This window comes from Kryptolebias marmoratus, linkage group LG11, assembly GCF_001649575.2.
Source record: "Kryptolebias marmoratus isolate JLee-2015 linkage group LG11, ASM164957v2, whole genome shotgun sequence".
Classification (NCBI taxonomy): domain Eukaryota; kingdom Metazoa; phylum Chordata; class Actinopteri; order Cyprinodontiformes; family Rivulidae; genus Kryptolebias; species Kryptolebias marmoratus.
Window position 1 is genome coordinate 21,614,193 of NC_051440.1, and position 26,695 is coordinate 21,640,887.

Here is a 26,695-nt window from a genome sequence, read left to right on the forward strand (position 1 = left end):
CTGAGCAGTAGCAAATAATAGCAAACTGTGGGGCATAAATTAACTTCAAGGCTGCTTCCCGTTTTAAATAGTACATTGAAAACAGTCTAATTTTGTTTTTTTAAAAACTTACAAAAGGCATTTTTAAATTGTTACCAAACATTATTACCAAACATTACGTGTTTAAAGTCCTATTATTGTCAAGAATTTTCTATCATTGGCACTATAACTTTAATTTCCAAAAAGATTTAAAGTGGTCTTTTTTGAAAAAAAAAAAAAAGACAATGAAACTGATTTAGAACATAAGAAGACTTAGATTTGGCTCTAAATTTATAGGAGGTTTATGCATCACACAGATAATGGGGTGATAATGATGACACTTAAAGGAAAAGTGGACCCTCTCAGTAGGGGGCACTGCAAAACCTAAGAAGAAAGTACAGATGAGAATGTGATTGTGTGTGTGTGTGAAGGAGGGAATAATATTCTGGCTCAGGGATTAAAGAAGGGCTTTCTCCACCCACCATCTGGACTCCTCATGACAGACCTGCCTGCTGTTCACACACAAACTCAAACCCATTTTACAGCACACAAGTTAAAGCCAAATCTAGAATAGAAATTCTTTTTGAGAAAACATAAAACATTTAAACAGATTACCGAAGGGATTACTGTATGTACATACCAGGCACTTCTCTGTTTAGAAACCAACCTGCCATCTCCCCTCCTCCAACTGGCTCTCAGCTGGTTGATGTCACACTATTGTTTCCTTAAGTGGGGGATGTGTTACTATATCAGCATCAGAAACCCACTCACAAACCAGAAAATACCACACACGCCAGAAGAACTCAGGTGACTGGATCTACGAGGGAGAAAAATAAATAAAAATGCCTGATGATGGTTGATAGGAGAGAGTCTGCAGCTCTAGTGACAAGCCTGATCTGAAAACTTCCTCTTCCTGTCAAATAACTTCCCGTTTTTTGAAATATATATTCCTGATGCCTCAACTTTTTGCAGAGAAAGACTAACGACTGTAGCAGAAAGAGAAACTTCACATGCACGTATTCACACAAAAAGTGGTCACTGGTAATTAGTCAGTAAAAATTTCTGGACAAAAAGAGAAAGGTCTGAATATATTAAAATCATTTTAAAAAATCAATAAGGTCTGAACAATAAATTTAAACTTAAGTCCAATTAGTAGTCAAACAGATTATATATAGTTCAGAATGTCCAGAATTCTTGTGATTCACAGTAAGAGGAAAATGGGGTGTTTATTTAGATTTCTGACTGAGAAACAGAAAGAGCAGGGTGAACTTTCTTAAGTTTCCTGCCAGACTGTGAAATTATAAACTGCACAGGTGGATTGTGGTTACAGATTTACTGATGCTTGTCACGGTGCAACGATTCTAATAAAAATGTGCCAGCTGGCTGAAAATCATCTGCACACACTGCATGTCTTTGACACTCCGCCTGCGTCTACTACAATATATTAAACTTTCTTTAATACAGGTGGGAAAATACCCTCAGAATGCAGAGAAAGGTAAATAAGCAAATATATTATATTTCAGTTGCATTAAAGTGTTTACAACGTCAGAACAACAGATAGCTGCCTTTACAATTACCGGTAGTTTGTATTTTTTTCTGCAAATATATCAAACAAAGTTTACTGACTGCCATCAAAAATAAAAAAAAGATAGAAATGCAGTAAACATAGAATATCAAAACAATGAATCGCAATAAAAGACAATTACAACGTGGCATTTGTACAGTAAATGCCATTTTAAGTGCAGTATAGACTAGTACCGTCATGTGGCGTTACGTAATAACCAAAAGCAATGCTGACTGGCTAAAACAACAAGTCAAACAGTACGATCAGAACCAGCTCAAAACTATCATGCATATTTACCAGTATCCAGAAGGAAACGGCTGACAAACACAGTGTGATCTGTTTATATAGAACAGTTAATCAGTTGTGACTTGTGTGAACTTTATCAGTTTCTCAGAACACTCTATTGCTTTCTCTCGTTCTCTCTCTCCACACATCTGTGTGTGTACATTTACCATATCTTATCATAAAAGAAAATCTAGCAGCTGCGGTTTAGATTTAAACACTCTTGAGCAACAAGATAATGACAGATAACTAACTGCAAAGAGAGTCTGACTTTTGGCCAACAGAAACATGTTAAGCCTCTCTAGCCTTTTTTAACACTTGGTGCCATTTCCTTTTCAGTCAGAAACTGGATTAGGGAGTACAAATGTCTGGTTGAAAAGCAGAGGCAAATCCCAACAAAAGTTAAAGGGTTTTCTGTATTTACAGTATTGTAGAACCAGTCACAGAGGTCATCACTAACAATATTATGGTGCTCTGCAAAAGTATTCATACTTTCTATGTTATTGTTTTAAAAACTGGAAATTATTTGGGTTTTTAATGTTATTAAAATAAATTTTTCATAAACTTAAATGAGAAAAATGGTTTAAGAGTGTGTGGATCTGTATTCAGCCCCTAAAAACTCATTCCTTAGACCTACTAGCGTCAGATCTCTTCAGGTACGGCCTTGGTCCATCTAACCACTGGAATTTTTGTCCCATTCTTGACAATCAAACCGCTTCAGCTCCGTCAGGTTAGATGAGTGCTGCTTGCGTACAACAACCTTTAAATCAAAACAGCGGTTTCTAGTTTGATTAAGGTCTAAGCTTTGATTATTAGCAGTTTTTCCTTAAATCAGTGGAGCGTTGATTCAAGTCATTGTCCTGCTGGACGGTGAACCTCCGTCTTAGTCCGACCCTGTTTTTTACTTCCCCACAACTTTCTCTCTGACCTTTCTTGCTTAGTGGAAGACCCTACTGCTTAGAAGTGTTGAACTGGTGTTGATTCTGGGAGCTGATACAACAGGTGTGTATCATTTGACAGGTTTAAATCATTTGACACCTAAATCAGTTACACCTGTGAGCAAAATTATGCAGCTGCTTAAAGTAATGGTTGGGGCTTAAAAGCAAAAAGACTGAATACATACGCACACACCACTTTTCAGTTTCACATATTGTTTTGAATGACAAGATTTAATCTCATATAACTTCGTTAAACACAAGTATTTTATTTTATAGAATTGTTGCTTTTTAAAAAATAAAAATCCAATTGAATTCCAGGTTTAAAAGAAACAAAACAGAAAAATTACCCAGAAGGATGAATACTTTTGCAACTCACTGTATGTTTCCTCTCTTTATATTTGATTAATGTAGACCAACTTAACACGATCAGCTAACCAAACTTATCAAGATCGAGGAATGGAAAAGACATAGTTAGTCATTTTGCATCAGGCAATAAAGACACACAAGCTGCATGTTTTAAATGTTTTGAAGGTGACTGCACTCAGACTACACATATAGCAGCGTTGAAGTGTGGGATTTTTTTTGTAACCATTTCCTTTGCTCTTTTTTAGTTCTTTCTCACTATGTTACCAACAGTCTTCCCCTCTAGAGTGATTTACTAACATGAAAATGGCAGCCTGTTCCGATGTAGTTGAGCTGCCTGACTGTTTAAAGAAAAAAAAAACACTGAAGGTACCTTTGAGCTTTCCTCTGTAGTACAGCAGGGGTTTGTCTTCCTTCCAGTCAACAACACAGTGTTTATCCATGTCATAGCCACTTTTCAGCTTTGTATTATAGGCATCTGATTGGAAATCACAATTCTTCCCTCAGACACGAGTTTCCCTGTTGGCTGCTTGGTCCAAGTATCTGTTTACCGTTCAGACACTCGGCATACCTGCCTTACTGTCACTGCACGAACCGGTTCCCTGGAAACGTCAGCAGGTGAAAGAGACTGAAAACAGCAGGGAGGGAGGAGGCAGAGCTTGTCCTTCAAGATTCTGTCACTTATAAACACTGCCCCTAATCATGGATTGAGTGTTAGCAACCATTCAAGGACAAAGTCACCCTGAAATGGGCGGAGAGAGTGGGAAGAAGAGCAAAATGAAGAGGAGGGGGTGGAGACATTGCAATTCACTGGAGACAAGAGGAGGAAAAGGTGACAGTGAAATGGAGAAGTGAAAAAAATGAAAATTAGTCAACCATGAGTTAATAATTCAGCTATTTGCAGTCATTAACAACTTGTAAATCTGTTTCACCTGTTTTTCTGCCTGTATTTCATTGAATATAATATATTTTCTAACCTGCAATCCACATTATCAAAATGTCACAAAGTCCCCAAAAGGCCCAATATGACACGTTTTTTAAAACTCAAGAAACAAAATGACAGAAGAGGGTCTTCACTTATCCCTTCATAATGATGAGGAAAAAAATACATTTTTAAAAAAGAGAGACACTGCCTCTGACCTTAAAAACACAAAAAGGAAAACTAACCTCCGGTTCATTTGCATGGCTGCCCTAGATTAAGATAACTACTATTCAAAAAGATCTTATAAATAATGGATAAGGGAGAACATATTAACATGCTAAGTCACACCCATTTAATCAGACTGATGCTCATGCTGGTGTTAGTGTGTGTGTGTGTGTGTGTGTGTGTGTGGGTGGGTGGGGGCGGTGTGTGTATGCGTGTGAGCACACATCTGATGTTTTCACGCCTGACACAAAATACTGGCTACTCAAACAGAACAGATGTGTCTGCCTTCACTCAGACCTGTCCTTCCATAATGGACAATTAACCAAAGAGTGATGGCTTTCTGTCACAAAAATAATGGAGCAAAAATTAATAGGCTTTGTAAAGTCTATGTGATCACAAGAACCAGATGAGATCCTTCTCCTGCTCCATATGGGATGTAGTTTACTCCCAATATCCACTCAATTCTGTAGCACACAGAATGTTGCTAATAAAATTTAAGGATATTTCTAGTGACCTAGCATTCACTTCTTATTTTTTTGTGGTTTACTGTTATTTGTGAGAAAAAATCTTGTTCACCAACAGCAAAATGCTTCACTGTAGTTGTGTCATAATCTTTGTCAGGCCCTTATCCTTGATATTTTGCTTTTTTTTTGCAGAGATTAAAGTTTAAACCAATCACCAGTGTAGCAAAATGCAACAGTCATGTTTGATCGATCTCTGTCTTACTTTCAGAGAAACTTTTGTCACTGATGGCAGCTCAAGTTGGTAACAAATTACCTTAATTTTTCTTTTAATATTAAGAAGCTAAGCTGTTTAGCTGCTAAATAATCTACTGTATTTACCAATAACACCATCTTCTCCCCTCTGTTTGCTAAGCAGTACCTTGCACTCCTTGCTATGAATCAGCTGCCTATTTTGAGTGAAGAATGCAGACATTATTAGCTCTAAGTGAACACAAACAACAGCATGAGGGCATTCCTCAGCAAATGTAACCAAAATCTTTGTGGCCAGCTACAAAATTACCCTTCATTCCTCCTTCTTTCCCACATCTCGGTCACTTAAACATGTAACTCATAAAATATGTACTTCACGGGCAGATGCTTTGCATTTCCTCCTGTGTTTCCCAGCATGCTTCTTTCACACTCACAGCATGAAAAGATAAGCTCTTAGCATGATCTGAACATGTTCTCTGGCCCATGTCAAATGAGGGCAGGCCAGTGGGATAACGGTTGGAATTGCTGTGATTGTGAACATGTTCACAAGTTCATGATTATGCTTTGTCTGCAGACTCCAGTGACAGAAAACGATCACTTTAGAAATGAACAATGGTAAATATTCTAGACAATAGATGGCACAAAACTGAGTCAATATATGTATTGATTAAAGGCCAAGCTCTCCTTAAAGGAATGCATATTGCCCACTACTTTTTAATGCCAGTTTTAAACTAAAATCATCTTGTGCTGAGAAGGAACCAAGTCATGTGTGTTCTGGTCAATTCTTGCAAACAATGTTATACACAATCTCATGCAATATTTTTAGATTTTCTGAGATGTGTTAATGCTCAAAGTATGTGGTGAAGATTACTCTTAGCTACTACGACATCACATTTTAGCTCAATATCTGAAAGAATGACAGGGTTATAGCAATGTAGGCGACTCCAAAGGTTGATCCGTTGTAGATGCATTGTAGGATTACATTCTGAGTGTTTCAATAAAATCTTAGCAGTGCTCTATGAGCTATTTTGCAAACAGCCAGACAGGGTTGATACCAATCAATGCCCAAGTTTTAAGCAAAAACACTGCACAATGTGTAGTGCTCAGAGTGCATGTAAGGGATAATGCTTAGCCACTACCTGCACCAAATGTTAGCCAATTTAATAGATATTGAGCTGAGTTATAACCATCTTTGTCACAGAGAAAGAGTGTTGAGATCCCAAACATCAGTGCTGACTTGTAGACTTGTATCACCACACTGAGAAAAGAAAACTACTGATAACAATGACACATGAATGCTTTTCTCCCTTCCTGTATCTCTACTCATCATACCTCCTTTTCTTTCCACCCCCAGCCCCCCCTTTACCTCCATTGACCCGCCTGTCCACCCTGGAAAGCGGATCACAGCTGCTGGGCAGAGGCTCCCATATGTGTCAATCAATATACTGTCTTCCTAATTACCACGTCTGACTGAGTCCCATCAGACCTGTGTGTTCACAAATGAACAACAATGCCTTTTCACCACAGGCTCCCTCATGATAACGAGCTCTAAAAGGTCTTACAGATTAAGTAGTGATAAGTGAAAGTGACCTATATCCAGCAAAAAATGCCAAATAATAAAGAAAGGCAATAAGAATGAGTCCATAAAAATAAAAATAAAAAATAAAATGTTGCTCTTTTGGGAATTTTATGAAATCCACAATTATGTGATGCATTTATTCTAATGAACAGAACAAGAGGCATCAGGAAACAACTGATACTTTCACCCAGAAGTACACAGGGGATACAACTTTAGGAAAGTTGTGGAGAAGATGTTTTGTCAACAGTATGTTAAAGGCTTATTTCTGACAGTGACACATCAACAGCAGTTCAACACTTTTGCACATATAAACAAAAAACTCACTTCGTGTTGACATATCCACTCAATTTCCAACCTGTTTTGTATTTTAAAAGTATTAGCTAATTCTGGCAACACTGACATTGACTTTAGGCTTCTCTATTATATTTGAAGGATAAATCTGCTACAGACATTAATAAATTGGCTTGTCCCCTTACAGCCCATTAAAACAGCGCTTAATTTCTTAGAAAAAGTGATTCAGTTAAAATTAACTGTTTAATGTATATCTGTATGGCTTTAGTATGTGATAGAGTAAACAAAGAAAAGTGAAAAGAGTATGATTGTGTGCACCACACTGAACATGGAGCAGAGAAAGCAAAGTGAGTGTCTGAGGAGCTCAAAAAGACAATTATAGATATCCATGTTTAAAGACAAAGGCTACAAGACCACCTTCTAGCATCTACTTCATGTTCCTCTAACCACAGATGCCAATATTATTAAAAAGTAAAAGGTTCAAGGTTGTAGCCAACTTCCCAGGACATGGATGCAAGAGAAAATGTAACCCCAAGTTGATCAGTGCAGATGATAGAAAAAGAGTCAAGGAAACCATCCAAAACCATTCTAGCTGGACTCAAAGGGCAAAGTTTGTCACTTTCTGGTAGTACCATTCTTTGCATTCTCAATCATAATGGGCTCCATGAAAGAAGACACAGGAGGGCTCCCCTATTGACAGAAAAAAAAAAAAAGATTTGCCTCCTTAGCAAATAAAACCCACCAACTAGGTGGCAGCAAAGCAAAATGAGCTTGACTGTTTGTTTTAGCCTGTCCAAAACTTTTAAATTGTTGGAAAGCTGTCATGTGAGTTAGAAACAGTAACAAAATGAGCAGAGCTTAAACATTTCAAAACTTCACACAGCACATGTTGCAGATAAACTCAATTTGTTTTAAATGTTTCCTTTTTGGTCCTGATGATTTGAGGAAATGATAAAGGAGAAATTCAATAACGCTCAACAGATTTGATTCTGTACAATGTGTGAAGTAAATAGATGCTGAGTAAAGTGCCAGTCAAACAGCACAAGTACTTATTTCTCAAACAGAATCTTTGTGCTCAGCATGAATGAGTTCTTCTCACTTGAGCCCATATTCTCAGCACAGAGCTGTGATGCAAACACAACCCCCACAATCCTGAAAGCATGCCTGCAGATGGGACTGAGGCCAAAGACGAAGCAGCCATGAGGCAGAGAGAGAAAGAGAAAGAAAGGCAAAAAGCAATGATAAGAATGACACAAACTTCCTCTAGGGCTAAAAGTAATGTCTTTCTTCCTCAATTTGTAAAAAAAAATACTTAAACTGACAGAGCACACACAGTCATCTAATTTTCTGTTTGTCTCAACACACACACTTCTCCTAACCATGTGCTTCTAATTTGAAACTGTGGAATAAAGTATTAAACAGCATCAGCAAAGATGGTCAGTGTCACAAGAGGCTCAGCAGAAAGACAAACAGAGGCAACAATCAGCTGCCAAAACCTAAGGTGGTGACACTGCTGAAGGACAATGACAAAGAACTGAGACATGAAATTATGGATATAGAGAGGAATCATGTCAGGTGTGGAGGATGAAACCCCTCGGGATGAAGATGTAGCTGCTGACAAAGCAGACTGAAGAGTCATTGAATAAAAGGGGAAGAAACCACTAAAACTGAACTACATGGTTAGCTGCAGTTAAGTTACCTACCTTCATAAAATTACATGGCTGAAATTACAGACCTAGCATTTTTAAAAACAATTCATATCCCCTGCCACCTTTCATTAAAATCATTTTATGTTGAAAAATAAGAGCTGTAGCTGTTTGGTCAAACCTTGAAACTGACATTATGCATAATCTTAAGAAATATTGCGAAATTTCACGTTCAGAGTGTGTGTTGTGAAAGATTCTCCACTGCTACCACATAAGATCTTAGCTCAATATTGATAAAACCGACTCAATTATAGCCAGTTTTGTTTCCAAAGGTCAGTTGGATGTGGCAGCCATCTTGAATTGGATTCACTTCAGAAGTTAATCAGTTGTAAATGTACATTCACAGATTATATCTTAAAATCAATCCAGTCGTTCATGAGCTAATTTGCTAACAGATAATGCTGACTTCAAATAGTTAATAGTTAAATAAATTTCAAACAAAGATCTCCAAAAATCTATTAGCAGTCAGAATGTGTGTTAGAAATCAGCCTGGGCTACAATCATACCCCATTTTAGCTCAATATCTGTTAAATTGACTGAATTACAGTCACTTTTGTGATTTCCAAAGATATATTTGACTGTCGCAGCTATTATAAACCATGTTGACTTCAAAAGTTAATCAGTTGTGAATGTACATTCAATGATTCCTTTCTGCAAGTTTAATTAAAATTTGTCTATTAAGTTTATGAGATAGTGTCTTTAACAGATAGACACATGCAGAAACATAATTGTCAGCCTTTGCTTGATTATACCAACCAAAGCAAACAGAGTTAACTGAAATCACTAATTTCTAGGTCCAAAAATCATGTGGATGTGTGTGTGTGTGTGTGTGTGTGTGTGTGTAGGTGTGTGCGTGCGTGCGCGTGTGTTGCAGCATATTTTGAAACAGACTGCAGCTGAGAAGCTTTTTCAACATCGGCTTAAAGAAAATTAATAGCCCCCTCCAGCCAGTGCCTTCCCACTGCTCAGAGCAGCCACAGAGCTGACACAGAGCCCCCCCCACACACACACCTAAACACCACCATACCACACTATCTACAGCACCTGCCAGAAGAAGCATCCTGTGGTGAGATCAAGGGTTTGCCTTTTGTGCTCCTCCCTTTGTTAACCATCACCCTGAGCAGTTAATGTTCTCCTCAGTGTGTGCAGATTAGCAGACAGCTTTTCAGCCTCTCACTGTGCTTGTGAAAAACACACACATTCTGTCTATCTGTTAACCCAAACACCCGGAGGCTGCATTGTGCATGCTACTGGCTGCAGAGAACACCGGTGCTGCTTGGTAAAATGAGTCGAAACAGGGACAGAGGCACTGACCTGAGCGGAGGCTGTGAGTCCGGTGATGGCAGCGAGACACAGAGCCCAGGGATGAAACTGAAATCCAGTGTTCAACTGAACTGAGGAGACCTGTCCCTCCTCTCTTCTCCTCTCTCTCTCTGCCTGCTCTGACGCTCTACTGGAAGGTTCAGGCTTGTGTTAAACTGCTGCCTCACTGCATTGGTTGCATCCTCCCTCCCTCCATCCCCTTTGCTGTCTTACACCCACCCACACACACTTAGTGACAGAGTGACTCCACCTTAAGCGGAGCGTCTTGATGCTTTCCTTCTCTTTTTGCCCTGTCCTCACTGCTTCCTCTTTTTTTTGCAGAGTGAAAATGATCACATTCCAGCGGAGTCGGGCAGTATGGCTCTGAGGAGCAACACTCAGCCCTAGGAGTAAAGCCTCCACTGTGTGCAGATCTGCATATGTCTGAGAGTGTGCGTCACATGGACAAGTAGACCCATTGTGTTGGATGAGGGGAGGACCGGTGAAGGAGGGGGAGGAAGTGGCCAATGGCCGTACTCATCTGGTGTCCCTGCTGCTGCCAGCTATAAAAGATATCGGTGCTTAGCGTGACGCAAAACGACCCCCCATTCCAGGAATAAAGGTGAGGCAGAGAGGACAAGAAAGCCAAGACATCTGGACAGAGAGATTAACAGAAAATAAAGATCACTCTATCTGAAAATGAAAGCCCAGAGGATTAGATGAAAGACCACCACTTATCACTAGTTGTTTTCAGTGGCTCTCAGAGATGGGCGATGGGTTTTGAAGTCTGTTTTTACAGAGGTCACAAAGAGTGGCAAAATGTGGTTTTGAGGCAGAAAAAGTAAAACACCATTCACTTACGTTACAGCTAAATCTAAGGTAGGCTTCAAGAAAAAAGCACACTTTTTAAGCAAAAGAAAAAATGAATTACTTTTATAATGACACAAGAGCATTTAAATTTATTTAAAGCCTAGCATTCTTTGAAGGAATGGATATTGCCTGCTGCCTTTCATGAGTTTTAAACTGAAATCAACTTATGATAAGAAATTATGGAATTGTAGCCATTTTGGTCAAACCTTGAAAATAATCATATGCACATTTTCATGCTATATCCAAATATGTCACGCTCAGAGTATGTGTTGCAAATACCTTTCAGATACACCCAAATCGAATTTTAGCTCAGTATCTGTAAAATGGACTGCTTTTGTGTTTAACGTCAGTTGGCTTTGGTGGCCATCTTGAATTGGGTTGACACAAAAAGTTAATGATTTGTAGATGAATACCTGATGGTTACTTTCTGCAAGATATTTTGATAACAGTCAGGCACACAAACACAGGCACACATAGACATGCAAAAACATTACTGCACACTTTCACCTTTCGGCAGCAGGCACACACACACACACACGCACACACAAAGATGACATTCATATTCTTTTAATAGATATGGATGTCAAAATAAGAATTAATGTCTTTTAATTATAATATCGACAGAAAATATAGGTACTCTTTCTGCAGCCCTAGCATATTGGACAACCATGTTTCTAAAAGAAAAAAAGCCAATTTAGCAAAAGTACAGTGGTTGATCCAGGAAGTGAAAGCCTGGAGTATTGGGGCCCTTTTTACCCAAGAGATTTCAACCAGGTTTAATAAAAAACAGTTTTGTTGTTTTGAAATAACTTTTTTTTAACCTTGATCATAAAAATCTTTTTTCTTCTTCTTCTACAATGGTTTAATGGCAAGTAGCAAACTAGTGTTTTATCTCCACCCAAGAATCCCATTACATGATAATCATTCAAAATCATTTAACTTTATTATTAATTGTAGATGTTTTTGGTTTACATGTCAACGGAAACCTGATGAGCTGCCTGAAAGTTCTGTTTCTGCGTTTGAAAGTAAAACCTGGAATAAAAGTTTAAAGATTAAGCCCGACTTCACAGGAGGTTGGTTGTAGACCTAGATTTATGGTCCTGGACCGTCAGACGTCTCAGTTATTTCAGTTAATCAAGTCTGACAGCATCTCAAGTTTGTCCTCAGCTTGAATAAATCTAACATTCACAACTCTTGCAAAAGCCCCTAAAATGGCCTCCTTTTAGGGAACTAACTTTTTTTTTTTGGCTTGATGATGTGCAGTTCTTTTTTTTTTCAAGAATTTTTTTGCTGATTTCATAACTGAGAAAACTAATGTTCCCATTAAAAATCAAATTAATTTCTGCCTCCAAATGAGAGTGAAGATGAATTAAAACTCCACAGAACGTAAAACAATTACACGCAGTGCAGTTTTAGACGGGGGAAGAGTTTTCTAAAAACCCGACTTGTTATTTGTGTTCTCCTCAAGTCTATTTTTGATTAAAAATGCTCTCATTGCAGAGCATAAGGTGGTTGACTTGACTGGTGGTTTGGACATGGTGAGAAGAAACACCAAATTGCCAAGTATGTCTGAGAAAATGTCCCACAGACTCTGAGGACTGCTACAGTAGAAGGAAGTGCTGCTTTCACAAGTTTTGGTTGAATATGACGCACACACAAACACAAAATCCCCCCCCAACCATGATCTGTAAGCTGAAAATAAAAGCTTGAGTCCATCTTTAAATTTAGACTGACAGCCCTCACACTCCTGACTTCCTTGTGCTCTCTAACCTTTTAACCCTTCTTTATTTCCTCTAACATTTGTTCCTTTCTGATCGCTCCTTTTATATTTTACTTCCAGGTTATTATTGTTTTATCATAGCTAGAAATTCAACACAATATCTCCTTCATTTGTGAAGCCAAACATTTTCCAGTAGCTACATGAAATGAACCAACTAACCTTCATCTCAAACTACCTTTTAAAACATACTGTGAGTCAGGCCAGATTTTTTTTATACCACACAGCAATTAGAGAGTGGAGGGTCTAGAGAGCAATAACTACATCCAGACCTGACTGCCAGTAGTGTGCAGCACATGTGTCTGTGTGGGCATATCTCATGGAAATCAAAGTGCTGGAAGCAGCCGTATGCACAGTTGGTTCTTGAACATTTACTGTGGATCAGCAGTGAAGAATGGACCCAAAATGGCAGGCACAGTAGGGAAGTTGATAGAGCCGTTGCCTCACAATAAGAAGGTTGCAGGTTCAAAAACTCGGCTGTGGTTTTTGTGTATGGAGTTTGTTTGTTCTTCTTGTGTACGTGATGGTATTCTCAAGGTACTCCTGTTTCCTCCCACAGAGAAAAGCATCTATAACAATAGCTGTTCCAGGTCTGAGTGCATGAATGGCTGTCTCATTTGTCTCTATGTGGCTCTGTGATGAACTGGCACCCTACCCACCAGGGGCATAGGTATAGTTTCTTTTTTCAATGCATCTCAATGCAGACATGAACAATTCTGAATCAATTTTAATATGTTAAAAATAGATTTTTATTTAATATAATCTTGTTGAGAAACGCAAACTCTGCATTGTGTGCAGCGTCCAGACAGTTTATGACACCTATTATGAGAAAAATGAAAAAAACTGTCCCAAATCTGCCCATCTTCATATCAAAAGTGTACTTCAGCAGATCATAACTGGTAAGTATGCAGTGATTGGATTGAAAATTTGCCTAGTTTCTCACAATTTTCAGTTTTGTACACTTCAGTAATTCAAACACTAGAATATTAGTTTTGGATTGCAATAAAATTGGTGTACCAATAATGTTTAACATATGGCTACACCATACAAGCTAACATTTTTTGGCAGAAACACTTGAGGTTTTTTTATGAGATGTTAGCTGAAACATATTCAAATTCAAGTCATTTGTTTAGACAAGAACAAACCAACAAAACAACAACATCATACTGTGTGCCAAAGCAGAATAACAATATATTCACTCAGACACTATTAAAATTTAATCTTTCCTCATTCATTTTTTACTGCTAATATATTTCCAGCACACATGTACTGTAAACCTACTTATACAAAATTGTCTAAGATGAAAAAAAAATCCAAGCTAGAAGAAATTAAAGGAGTGGATTTTTGCCCCCAAGGCTGACGCAGTGATTCAGGACTGCAGTTAACATCCTAAACCAAAGTGACAACTGAGGTTATTAAAAGAAGCCTAATGTTTTGTGTCCTTGTCAGGTTTAAGAAATGTGGATGTGTAACAAATTTAAAAAGGGATTTGTATAAGAATATTGAGACAATAAAGCAACACTAATGATCCCTTTGGGGGAGAAAAAATAAATAAAAGAAAAAGATAAAAATTTTATGCATCTATTCAACAAAACATCTGCTTTTTGAACAGCAGCTTTGAAAATCTGTTAAAAAAAAAATTGGTTTCCAGAAATATATAGTGTGTCAGGCACCCGGGGAGGGGAGAACATCTGAAAATGATGTTAGCAAATCAAACGTTTTATGAGCCAACAGACTTGATTAGTATCTGAGAGATAGCATGTTGTTTCCATGGCAACACTGTTTTTTTTCTAGACAGTAGGTTGTCCATCTATTTAGGTATTCACTGTATAACCTGCAGAGCGATGTGAGTGTACGGCACTAATGCAGATTATTGTCATCCAGGTACATCTGTGTGAGACAAGCTACAGTTTCAGGAGTCGTAGTTGCTTTGGGTTTCTTTACACAGCACACTAAGAAAAACACCATCCCACAAATCCCTTTTACATATCATAAAAAGAAACAAACAAACACAAAGTAAACACGCTGCTATGATAAGTCCTTCTGTTTTGCAACCACAGACCAATTTTCACTCATTTTAAATAACTTTTCTGACATTATTTCACAGTCTGTAATTTGAATCTCCACTATTGGCACTGTGTTCAAAATTCAGTAAAAATGTTATAAACCATGAGACTAAAGCTCAATTCTGTGAGGTAAAAACAATTTTTTCAGTTCAGTAAATAATATATTTACCCATATAGTGTGTTAGAGTTATTTGAAAAGGCTGCCATAATTGCATGGGACCACTGTGTTCATTCCACAATCTAGTTAGCATCATACTGTGCAGAAACAGCTTGTTACCAGTTTCTGAAAGCAGCGTCAGCCTTAACAAATCACCAGTAACAGGGACACATTTAAGCCTTTACTTTTAGGGAACCATCAGATTTTTGTTTAGCTGCATTCACATATCATATCTGTTCATGCGCTCAGAAGAACATGTGTCCTGCACAGCAATGATCCTTTTTTTCTTAGTAGGGAACATCTGTAACTTATTTAATGACATTTTATTGGAAACATCTTAAACCAAGGCAACATATGCTAAATGATAAAAGCTTACAGGCTAACAAATATGGGTTTCCTGCAGGATTTATCAGCTAAAGATTCAGACCAAATGGACACAATAACAGAAGAATAACTTATGTTTAAAAAACAGTGATCAACGTTGGCTTTTTTCTTTTCTACATATTGCTGTATTTTGTCATTCATCCGATGAACCTTGGATATATATATATATATAGTGAAAAGGTGATAATATTTTTACTGTATCTGTTTGTCTGGAGTGTTAACTAAAAACCTGTGGATAGATTTTTATGAAACAATTAGAAATTAATCACTGGATGTACATTAACAACTGATTAAGTTTTAGGGTCAGTCCTATATAAGATGGTTAACACTGCTAATCAGCCTTGGCAAATACAAAATCGTCTGTAACTCAGTCAATTTTACAAATACTATATATAATATTTGATGTGTCAGTAGCAGATTACTGTTCCCTCCAAAAGCTACACATTGCACTGCAGCTTTGCTAAAAACTTTGACATTAACTGTTGGCATCAACCCTGTATCTCTGTTAGCAAAATGAGATCCTCATTTATGAGGTTTGACCAAAATAGATATAACTAGATATAACTTCACCTCTTTACCTTATAAGATGATCTTAGTTTAAAACTTAACAGAAGTCATCAGTCGGCCCGTAGCCATGATGTGTACTCAGGAACACGACAGACAAAGTGTCATTTTGACAGTCGAGTCAGAGTACACTTGTTTATGTTAAGACTGACAAATATATGCTAATGAAATTAAAAGCTGATAGTCAGGTTCAAACTTTTAGGGCACTAGATTGCATTCAGTTCAGTTTTTTTTAAGCAATAGTTTCCTGTGTGAAAAACGTCATCTTCCTGTCGGAGGTTTGAAGAATAAAAACGTTTTAACTGTCGATATGCAGAAATTGCTACACATTCAGACACTTGTATAAACTAAACAGGAATCTTTTATACAAACTGCTTTTGAGCAACAAAATTTAGTTGAATTTGGGGACATTTAAATGTTAATTCTGTCATTTTAAAATAGGATTTATCTTTAAAATGTGCACATATTTGATTCTGTCAGATTCATCACTCACCTCCTCCTTTGTATCCCACACGCCAACACACAGCCCACCTCGCACCTTTTTTTTTTTTAAAATCTCTTTATATCCGCAGCTGTCATCTCTCCTTCTTCTCACCCTCTCCTCCTCCATCTACCTCTCGGTTCGATACTCTTTCACCACCATCTCTTCTCTCAGTGGTCAGAGGAGGAGATGAGAGAGGAGAAGAATGGTTTCAGACCATGACTCATCACAACTATATATGTAATGAACTCTGTACGCCATGCTACTCTCCCACCCCACCACACACAAAGCATTAACTGAACCCACATCACTTAAAATGCGTGCACATGTGCCAGCTAGCACACAATAGATTAGACTCCTCGCTGTTTTCAATAACTCTCCTCCAAATGGTGCAACACACACGTAATGAAGGTCAGTGATAAATGATCAGTATTGTCTGCAGACACACACACACACATACGTTACTGAATAACATGAAAAATAAATCCCACAAGAATTAAAGGTCTTGAAGGAATATATATCACCAATTGGCTTTGAACCAAAATCATTTTATGCTGAAAAGAGATGGAGTTAAAGCAATTTTGGTGACATTTTGTAAATTGTGTTTTGTACAATCTGTGTTATTTGTGAGATAACATTGTGCTCAGATTACAAGTTGAGGATGACTCTCAGCTACTCCCACACCATAATGAGTTATAGTCTGTTTTACACAATCATCTGTAGCAGCCATCTTGAATGGGTTGACTCCAAAAGTTAATCCCATGATTACTTTCTAAAAGTTTCATTAAAATCCATCCAGTAGTTTATGAGCTATTCCGCTAATACACATACACACACAGGCATGGTGAAAAACATTAACGCCTCACCTTTGGCAGCAGGGGGCAACAACCAAGATAAAGAAACTAAATCTTAATACACGTTTGTCATGAAATCACAATAGGTCAGCATCGACCCCCGATTCATGGTTTCAGTGCCGTGTAATCAGCCCAACACAAACTCCATCACATCTGCTGTCAATCTGCTCCTGAAGTACCAAACAAAGCCCTGAAGTCATGTCGACTGTGCAGCAATTTCCACAAACAGCGCTGCAAGAGACACAATTACATAGCTAGAAAATAGAGTTCATCTAGACACCAAATTGATTAAACAATTAGTTTAGAGAGGATGAGAGAACCACCTCAGAGAAGGAGACACTCAGATGCTTTCATTAACCAATTTATCTTTCTCATCTTTCCTCAAGCTAAATGCACACAGAGAAAATTCACCTTAATCCAGCCGGAATTAAAAATACAAGTCGATAGGGAACTCTGCGGCTGATTGGTATTTAACAGCCTAAACAGTATGCGTAAGTGTGTGCGCATGAGAACAGAAAAAATATATTTGTTGATCCTATAAAAGTCCAGTTCATTAAGTCAAGTGTCTCTTTAACAGTGTATTATTGATTTGCCAGTCTGCAGAAAAAAAGACCCGTAGGTTGAACAATGAAAGTGTTGTGTGAATTTATATTCTGTTCATGCTTCATATATCCCATCCCAGCTAACAGGATTGACTACGTTCCCCTTCAGATTATTTAACACTTCAACAGGGAGATGTTATTTTGATCAATTTGTGATTAGTTCTGCCTGACTGCACCAAGTGTGGAGGACTAATATTTCATTTTCAACCCTGTTAATATCTCTTTGGTTCTTCACAGCAGAAGAGTCACATGGCAGCACTGAAAAAATGCATTTCAATTGGCTGCTGCAGCTTTTAAACTTATTTCTCATTGTGGCTCATTATCAAACTCGCATCATTTACACATTTGCTTGTCCTTATGATGGGAGAAAACGTCTTCTAGGATCACGCAAATGGGGAAATAAGTTTAAACTACACCCTCATATGGCACCGCAAGACTTATTTCATACAACAGAAAACACTTTATCAGGCTGAAAATCAATTTGTGAAGCTCATCATAAATAAAATAAAAGCTTAGCATAACCAATATTTACACTGTATACATTGCTGGCCAATTCTCAGTGTGTGTTGGGGATGATGCACAGCTACAACAACACCAAATTTTAGCTCGATATCTGTATAACAGGCTGAGTTATAGCCTATTTTTGTGTTTGCTCAGGTTCCTTAGCTGTGACAGACATCTTGAATTGGACTGATTACAAAAGGCAATCAGTTATGGATATACATCTAATAATTATTTTCAAAAAGTTTCATTAAAATCTGTGTAGCGGTTCATAAGATGTTTTGCTAAAAGACAGAAACAAACACACAAACCTAAACACAAAACACAAAAACATTATCGCCTCTGCCAGCTGGCAATAACTGGATATACATGTTACTAATAATCTAATAAATTCATATTTTAAGAAAGCTGTTTGCCACTAGTTATAAACCAGATATCAAATATTTTTAGTGCCGGAGCTGTTTAAAGAGACGCTGTGAGGAAGACTAAGGTCGAAGAATTTCATGTATCGAAGAATGCAGATGGAAAAATTCCTCATAAAAGCACTGGGTGAGCAGGTTTTGTTGGAATGAATAGAAATCCTCTTGAACACATTTTTTCAGCTCACATTCAGCTGACTGATGACAAATAATTCCAGGCCTGCCTCATTTGGAGGAAGTGGATGTACTCTGATGAAACGAGTGCAGGTTCAGAAAACGTCATCAAGTGTCCGACTTCATCAGTTCCTGTTTGAAATGAGCGCAGACACAAAAGGATTTGCCTGCTGACTTAGTAAATAGTCGGAATATACACATGATAATATATATGTATCAATCAGCTTCTGGTGAAAAATACATCATATCTCAAATATCTACTCTTACGTAAATCTATTTTGGTTTCAGGGACCTATCTCTTGTTGCATCACCTTTATGGTATGGAAGGAATGGTGATTTACAGAGAAACATGATGTAAAAAAAAAAAGGACGGAGCAACAAAAGCCTAAAGATGAAATAGAATGACTAAACACTTCACACCCACGTGGATTATTGACCTTTCAACTGTAAGACAGCCACGTATTCAAGCACAACCAGCTTTACTATCCACTGAATTCTACATAGGAATAATAAAAAAGTTACTTTGAATTAGAATACTGAAACTAGTAGATTAATCAAAACAAACAACAATAATAATAATAATAACAATAATATCATAAATCCAGTGAAAAAGAAAGTAAATTTCCTGCTGAACTTTGTACCAAGCCAGAGCTGCCACCCTCTGCTGTTCACTAAAAAGAAAGCAGGGTGACAGAATTTCTGAAATCAGTCCTAAAACCTGAAATACCTATATAAATATAAACAAACAAGTAAATAAATAAAATAATTGGCTATGATTTTGTGTTAAAAAACAATATTAAAAGAAGAAAACTGCTTGCCAATAAGATATCTTCCCCTTTAAAATTTAACAGGAAAAAATAAATTAAGAAAAAATAGTAACTTCCTAGTGTCTGTACATAACATATTTAAAAACTGGCCCCCCTCTACCCCCCCAATGAAAAAAAAATAAATAAATAAATAAAATCTGAAGTACAACTTCAGTTGCTGCTAATTACTTAACAATTGTATTAACATTACTAATGGAAAGATGATTCAGATAAACATATGAGTTTGGTGACACAACTGGCTGCTGCCAATAATGAAGGGAAAGAGCACCACAAAACAGAAACAGAGCTATGATTATTTAACAAATAACTTTTCCTAAACTGGCTGTGGAAGCTCAGTGGTCAGTGCTGCTGTCTTGGAATCGTGAGGCTGCAGGTTCAAGCTCAGGTTGCAGCAGGAAGGGCATCCGGTGTAAAACAATTGACCAGTCTTTTGTGTGAGTTTACTCGCTGTGGCAACCACTGAAGAAGGGGGCAGCATAAAGAAGAAGAACAACAACTTAAATAAACCGCCTCTACAAAAAACTAGAAAAGCGATTCCAGTGATACTGAAGTTTTGTCCTCCCTGCTTTTGGCACCCTGTCCGCCCACACACTGAAACAATGAGCGCAGTGAAAGGACTCCAGCCTGCTGCTGATCCCAGCCTTTTCCTTCCTGCCGACAAGAACGGAGCAGAAAGCCTCACACAGTTTCCTCTAGTCTGCTAATAAATAAGGTAGACTCAATCCTGATCACCATCAATACACATCATCCTGAGAGATATGCCTCGCTGAGGGGTTATAGAGTAAAGACACACACACACACACACACCTCCAATGCTCGGCAACATGAAAACAGTTGAGTAATGGGCTACTGGGGAAGCTGCCAAAAGGCCAGAGTGGTTGGAAAGGGTCTTAGGAAGTGGGGGGTGGGGGGGTATAGTTCCCAGGCCTCTGAGAACAAAACAGTTTTTTTTCCCAGCAGGGTGGATTTAAATGTTTTGCCGTGCTGCTACACACATCAGCAGGCTGCTTCAGATGGAGACTAATACAGCAGCGTGGTAAAATTAAAAACCAACTCTCTAGGTCCACCCTGTGTGTGTAAGGTAATACTCAGAGCTACAAAACCTTTTCAGGATAATTTGTTTTGTGCCGCAAGAGTATTTCCACAAACCATAAAGCAACAAATCTAATGGGAGAATGAGATAACGTAAGAAACTGGATCCTGATGACTGGGAGAAAACAGAGATAAGCTAAAAGCCAGATGAGCCGGGATGACAGAGCAGCAGGAAAAGTAACAGAGAAAGTCAATGGCAAGGTTTTATCCTCTTGTCTGCCTGTGTGGTTGTTTGTTTATTTGTACTATTAGTAAAATATCTCATGAAATAGGAGATACATTTTAATGAAACTCCCAGAAAGTAATGATTGGGTTGACATCTACAAAGGCTTAACATCTGATTCAAGATGGACACCACGGCTAATCAACCTTAGCCTACACAAAAAAAAAAGTTTTGATAGAAATGGCTATAACTAATGATCTTAGCCTAAAACACTGTACTGAAAGTCAGCGGGTGATATGCATTTCTTCAAGGAATGCTAGTCCTTTATTTGTGATAGGATAAGCATTAAAAATAAACCTTTTCAATTAACACAACTAAGACATTTTCCTGAAAGTAAATGAGGCGTTTCCAGATCTTACCATAACAGCAGAGCAGACACATCTTTGAGTTTTTACCTTTCCGGCTCCAAATCCAGTATTTGCGGCGGCGTTTCATCATCAGTTCACACACTATCTTTTTCTTACACCAGCTATCCTCTAATAAATGTGATCCTTCTTTTCAATATGTCCTGACTGGAAGGATGACCTATCAGAGACAACATGTCTCAAATAGGACCTTTGATAACGACTAGACAGGTAGTCCATGTTGTGTCCAAGTGGAAAACCGAAGTGAGGTTTTTAAAAAGGTGAGACTGAGGAAAAATACTGACCAGGACAAAAAGTTTCACGTCCTTTATGGAAACCAAGTCTGAAAATACACCTCTGTTTAGTAAATTAAGCCTTCCTTTCTCTGCCGGCACAAAAAGGTAGAGAAGACGAGCTCGTATGATGTTCACTAAAGCAAGTTCCAAAGCCCTGTAGTGAAAATGAATCACCCAGCCAGCATATCTTTCTGTCTTCTTGGGGATAAGATATCCAACATTTCGCAAAGGTGAGGGGAAAATCCCCATCAGGGTTACACAATATGTTTCAAATCTTCCACTCTGTTAAAACACTTCCTCTAAAAGTCTCTCAATATCCAAAGACAGCAGATCTAAATGTTAAAAACTTGAGCACAATCTGAGGTAACGGAGTACAGAGGCTCTCTGGGAACAGCCTCTGTGTCAAACAATGCCAGTCAGGAAATGGCACACATCACAGTCAGGAAACTCCGGCTGGTTAATGGAAAGAAAACTTTTTCCCTTCTGACTGAATCACTTCAGAAAGTTTGATTTCAGCTAATATGCAGATTCTTGAAAAAACAGACGCGTTTCCCTATGACTCTGTACCAAACACTAATGATGAATTTTGGAGGTTAAATGAAAAAATAAAATAAAAAATAAAAAACAAGTAAATAAGGCATTTTGTTAAAGAACAAGCCCACCTTGAATACTGTGCATCAATTAAAAGGTGGACACAGACAAACCAATAGATAGCAATAAATGAAGCATTAGAAATTGTTGATTCATTTCATTCCTAGAGTTTAGACAGTCTAAACACTGTAAAAGCAGCAAAGTGTTAATTTCTTTAACAAGTTTTATTGTGGGCATCAAGAACATTTTTTTGTCTTGTATTGTTTTAGGAAAACCTGTGGTTTTGTACCGACATTAAACATTTAAAACAGAAAGGACACTGAACATCCATTCGCCTGCTGACAGTTGATGCCAAAACCCATTTCTGTGCATTTGTCGCCACCTAGTGGAAAATCCGGAAACTACAGTACTTTCCGAGCTCTGTTACACAAACATCCATGAACCAGTTCCTGCTTTGTGCCACTAAAACTTTATGAGATTATTGACTTAGCAAATAAACCACCTCCTGTTTAAATTATTGTGTAATCACCTGCAGAGATATTTCCACTGCACAGATAAACGCCGCCAAAACAAATGACTTCAAAATTCCCTAATCTAATAAAAAAGTTATACATTAACAAAAACCAATAATGAGCAGTGGCTGATTTCTTTTATGACCATTATTGATTTATGCATAGGAGGACTTAAAAACTGCTTTCAAACTGCTTTTCAGCCTAAGTTTTTTTTTATTAGGTTGAACACATTAGCGGATAATGATACTCAGTGATTTCAACTCAACATATTCTCCCAAATGACCAAAATAATGTGCAAAGAGGAAAATAAATAATGAGAATAATATTGAGTGCATGCAGCCTTTTTACTGAATACATAGACTTGGACAGATGCTCCACAAAACAACAAATTAATAACAATTTTGTTGTGACATTTCCAGTTCAGTCTGAATAAAGCTTTTTTTGTATAACATACAGGTATGGCCATTTAGTTTTGTGGTCTGTTTTATACCACAGAGTACACAATTTCAGACTGAAAATGTTATATAAAAAGGTCTTAAAGTCCTGCAAATTCACTGTGAAAGACATAAAAGCCTGACTTATCATTATTTCTAATCAGTCACATTTCAAAGACTTTTCCCTGAATGAATTAAAAAATATGAGCATTCAAGAAAGTGAACCATTTCTGTTGACCTTCCAAAACAAGAGTGTTGCAGACATAATTTGTAGATTAAGCTTTGCCTCTCCATATCTAGAGCCACATTTAATGAGCAGTTTGTGTCGATGTGGTACAGCGAAGCACGGGGTATTAAAAGAAACGTTATCGTTTTTAAGCCACAATGTAAGTGAGCTGCACAAAAGAACCCCTATTGAAGTGACTTACAACCAGCAGAGGACAGTAAAAAGGGTTTAGCTCAAAATGAATGACCATCAGTGGGGCGAAACAATAGCTGCAGCAGCAGGCGAGCGGGCCACACAGCCTCTGATTCATACAGTCCCACTGCTGCTTTCTGAGCACAAAACAAACAGCGTCGTTGTTGGAGAGACTGGCACAACTGGCGTCACAGACACTCTAGCACAAACCTATATGAGGACTCAACACTGACTACATTTTAGTGCAGTAAATAAATGTTAACAGAGACCGAAGAAGCTGCAGTTTTGTTCAGTAAAAGCAGATTGTTAACGGGAAAGGGCTGCACATTTAGTATGAGAGCTAAAACAGACAGAAGTAACAATGTTTCTAACGTTAATTGCACAAACCAAAACTGTCATAGAAACAAGACCTGAAAAAAGCTGACATAGGAACAATAATAATGCATCTAATGGAAACGCAAACTTGTAGATAAAGTTTTAACTCCTAACCATTTGTTTGGGGATTAGAGTTAAAAACAGAAAAGCTATGAAAAAAACAGTAGAACAAAAAGGTCATAATACCCAATTTTATATAACTTTGGTGTACCAGCCTGAATTTATGGAAGCAGAATATGATTTGGAAGATCATTATGAGAAGAATCCTATCTTTCTACTGAAAATAGACAATATAAGGCCCAAGAAAAGCAGGGTCACCCAGGCACAATAAGAAATCTGTGTCACTGGAAAATGAAATGAACCGAACTGTGGAGGTCATACCTATTAGTTTCATTTAAGGTAATAGATTTCAGCCTTAAAATGAAAGGCACAGACAGATCTCTAAGCTCGTTGAAATGGTATCACAGTTGATCTAAAGGTAAGTTTTCATGTTAACAGAAACGACATGAAGGATTTGGCTGCAATAGTTGAGTGTAACTGTTGTACACAAGAAGGTGTGATGGAATAAAACAAGGTTTATGTCAGAAAAAGAGAAGGCATTTCCTGAAGGAATGATTATCGCCTGCTGCCTTTCATGAGTTTTAGGCTTAGCTCTTATGTTGAGAAATTACATGTTTGTAGGCAATTTGGTCAAACTTTGAAAATAACAAGATGTGCAATCTCATGCAATATCCCAGTCAAACTATGTGTTGTGGATGACTCTGAGTTACTACCCTACCACACCAAACTTTAGCTCTATCGCTGAAAGACTGACTGAGTTGTAGCCATTTATGCATTGGAACAGCTATTGATTACTTTCTGAAAGTCTCATTAAAATCCAGTGGTTCATTATATATTTTGCTAACAGATGAAAGGGTTAAAATCTTAAATAAAGACCTTGCACAATCCATTAGCAGTCAGAATGGGTGTTGGGGATCAGTCTCAGCTATTGCCACACCATATTTTAGGTAAATATGTGTAAAACTGGAAGAGTTATAGCCATTTCTGTGTTTTTACTAGTATAAAAACAGGTGTGTGTGAAGTCTAAAGTACGTAGAGACATCTAGGTGGCAGCTATATGGTGATGAATTCAACCTTACAGAGTAGCGCTCACACAGAATGATTCAAAGGGAGATTACACGTCTGGGTAATTTTGACTTTACCTCATTTTCTGAATCACTTTATAACCTGCAGCATTTTAATTTGATCTGACTACCACTGACAGTTAGTGCCACTGTCAGCAGCCTGCAAAAACAGATTACATCAAACTACAAAGTACTCAGCTGCGTGTTTATACAAGTAGGCATTGCAGGATAAGAAAATTATGCGACCTCTTCCTGTTTCAGAGGTTTAGGTCCAGACACAGCAAACTGAATCATGTGAAGCACGATCCTTGTTTCTGATTAGAGAACCAAAATGGATTAGAAATGAAGGGAATTTTTCAGCCTCAGCTGTCAGTTTGCAGCTTAGGGTCACAGAATTTGTAGTTTTGGGTCAAATTTAAAACTAGACTACATAAAAAAATGCATACAGCATGTATTTTCCTTAGATTTGCACTGTGTGGCAGGCAAAGTTCTGGGGCTTCAAATGAAGTCTGGAAAAGAAAAGCGGCCCTCCAGCCCCCAGGTGTACTCAGCAGGTAGAGACTTGCCTTTGAAACTCCTCATACCGATCAGTAATGCTGTGTAAACAGGGGCTGTAGGCGTGTTCGTCTCCAGCCAGGCTTTTCCAGGTTTTCCCAACCAGTCTGATGAAAACATGAGGTCTAACAGGACAGTTCATGAGCATAAATCCATAAAATTGAATCATGGGTCATAAAACTGCACACGAGAGTTCACAAGGTACTTTTCTGAGGGACTCAGGCAGATCCAGTAGGTTAATGAATGGAAAAAAGGCTGGTTTAAATTCAACAAATGAAAACAACATAAGTGAAAACTTAATTAAATGTAATGACCTCCCAGACTCAGACTCACCTGCAGCTTGTCGATCCTGAATATCCAAACTTCGCTGTTTCCTCCGAAAAGCCACCCGGTTAAAGCTGTCCTGTTTTTTCAGATCCATTCTCCAGAATTCAGACAACCTTACTTCTGAGAAAGAAACTGAAAGTCGACAAACGAGCGGAAATAACTGAAAACTTTGAGAAAGTCGCTTCTGTTCCTCCTCGCAGTGAATCCAGGTCCAGTTCCATGCCCGAGGACGCGCAGGACGCGCAGGACGCACAGGAAGCCGCTGGTAGGAGCTGAGTTCCAGCCAGAGCCGCTCTCAGTGCCGCCTTGATGGGGGTGTTTCTCCAAACCCCGCCCGCCGCCTCTCCTCAGTCAACCAATAAATCCAGAATCACCACAAATCCCTCTGTTCTAAGAAAAAGCCCAACCTTCAAACGCCAAAACATCCTTTCAACTTAAAAATAGGTTGTTAGTTAGTGAAATAAAAAAGTCATCTGATTGCAAATCTAAAGCAGTAACAAGAATTGGAATAAAACTGGATTTATTCACATTTTTCTATTTTGCAAATTGTCTTTTCTGTGATTGGTCACACTGAGAATTTAATTGTAAACACACAAACAATCTATGGAAATATGTTAATAATGTTTTTAGACTAGAATATATCTTATTTTTGAGCTGTGTTGAAAACTGTAGGCTGTTTCTTGTCTGCTTTAAAGTCAAGCTTTTGAAAAATCATTTCTGCCAGTTTTGAAATCATGACTTACTTTTTGAAAATTGTGATTTAGCATCTCATAAATAAGATATATCCCATGATTTTGAGATGCTGCTTCATGTTTTTGTATCTCA

The 26,695-nt window shown here is 37.9% G+C and overlaps 1 protein-coding gene across 5 annotated transcripts in view; it reads right to left on the minus strand.

Moving 5' to 3' along the window:
- Positions 1-26,143, minus strand: part of fgd4a (FYVE, RhoGEF and PH domain containing 4a) — a 50,886-nt gene extending 24,743 nt beyond the window's left edge. The window contains exons 1-2 of one of the 5 annotated variants that reach the window (XM_025006570.2): positions 3,539-3,675; positions 659-835 (exon numbers count right to left, since the gene is read on the minus strand). In XM_025006570.2, coding sequence (XP_024862338.1) covers positions 659-692 — 34 coding nt within the window. In that variant the 5' untranslated portion in view covers positions 693-835; positions 3,539-3,675. Of the gene's footprint in view, positions 1-658; positions 836-3,538; positions 3,716-9,915; positions 10,062-21,253; positions 21,394-25,876 lie in introns of those variants that run through there. The other 4 variants (XM_017419048.3, XM_037978062.1, XM_017419054.3 and 1 more) reach the window with 4 other exon arrangements.
- Positions 26,144-26,695: the final 552 nt, after the last annotated feature.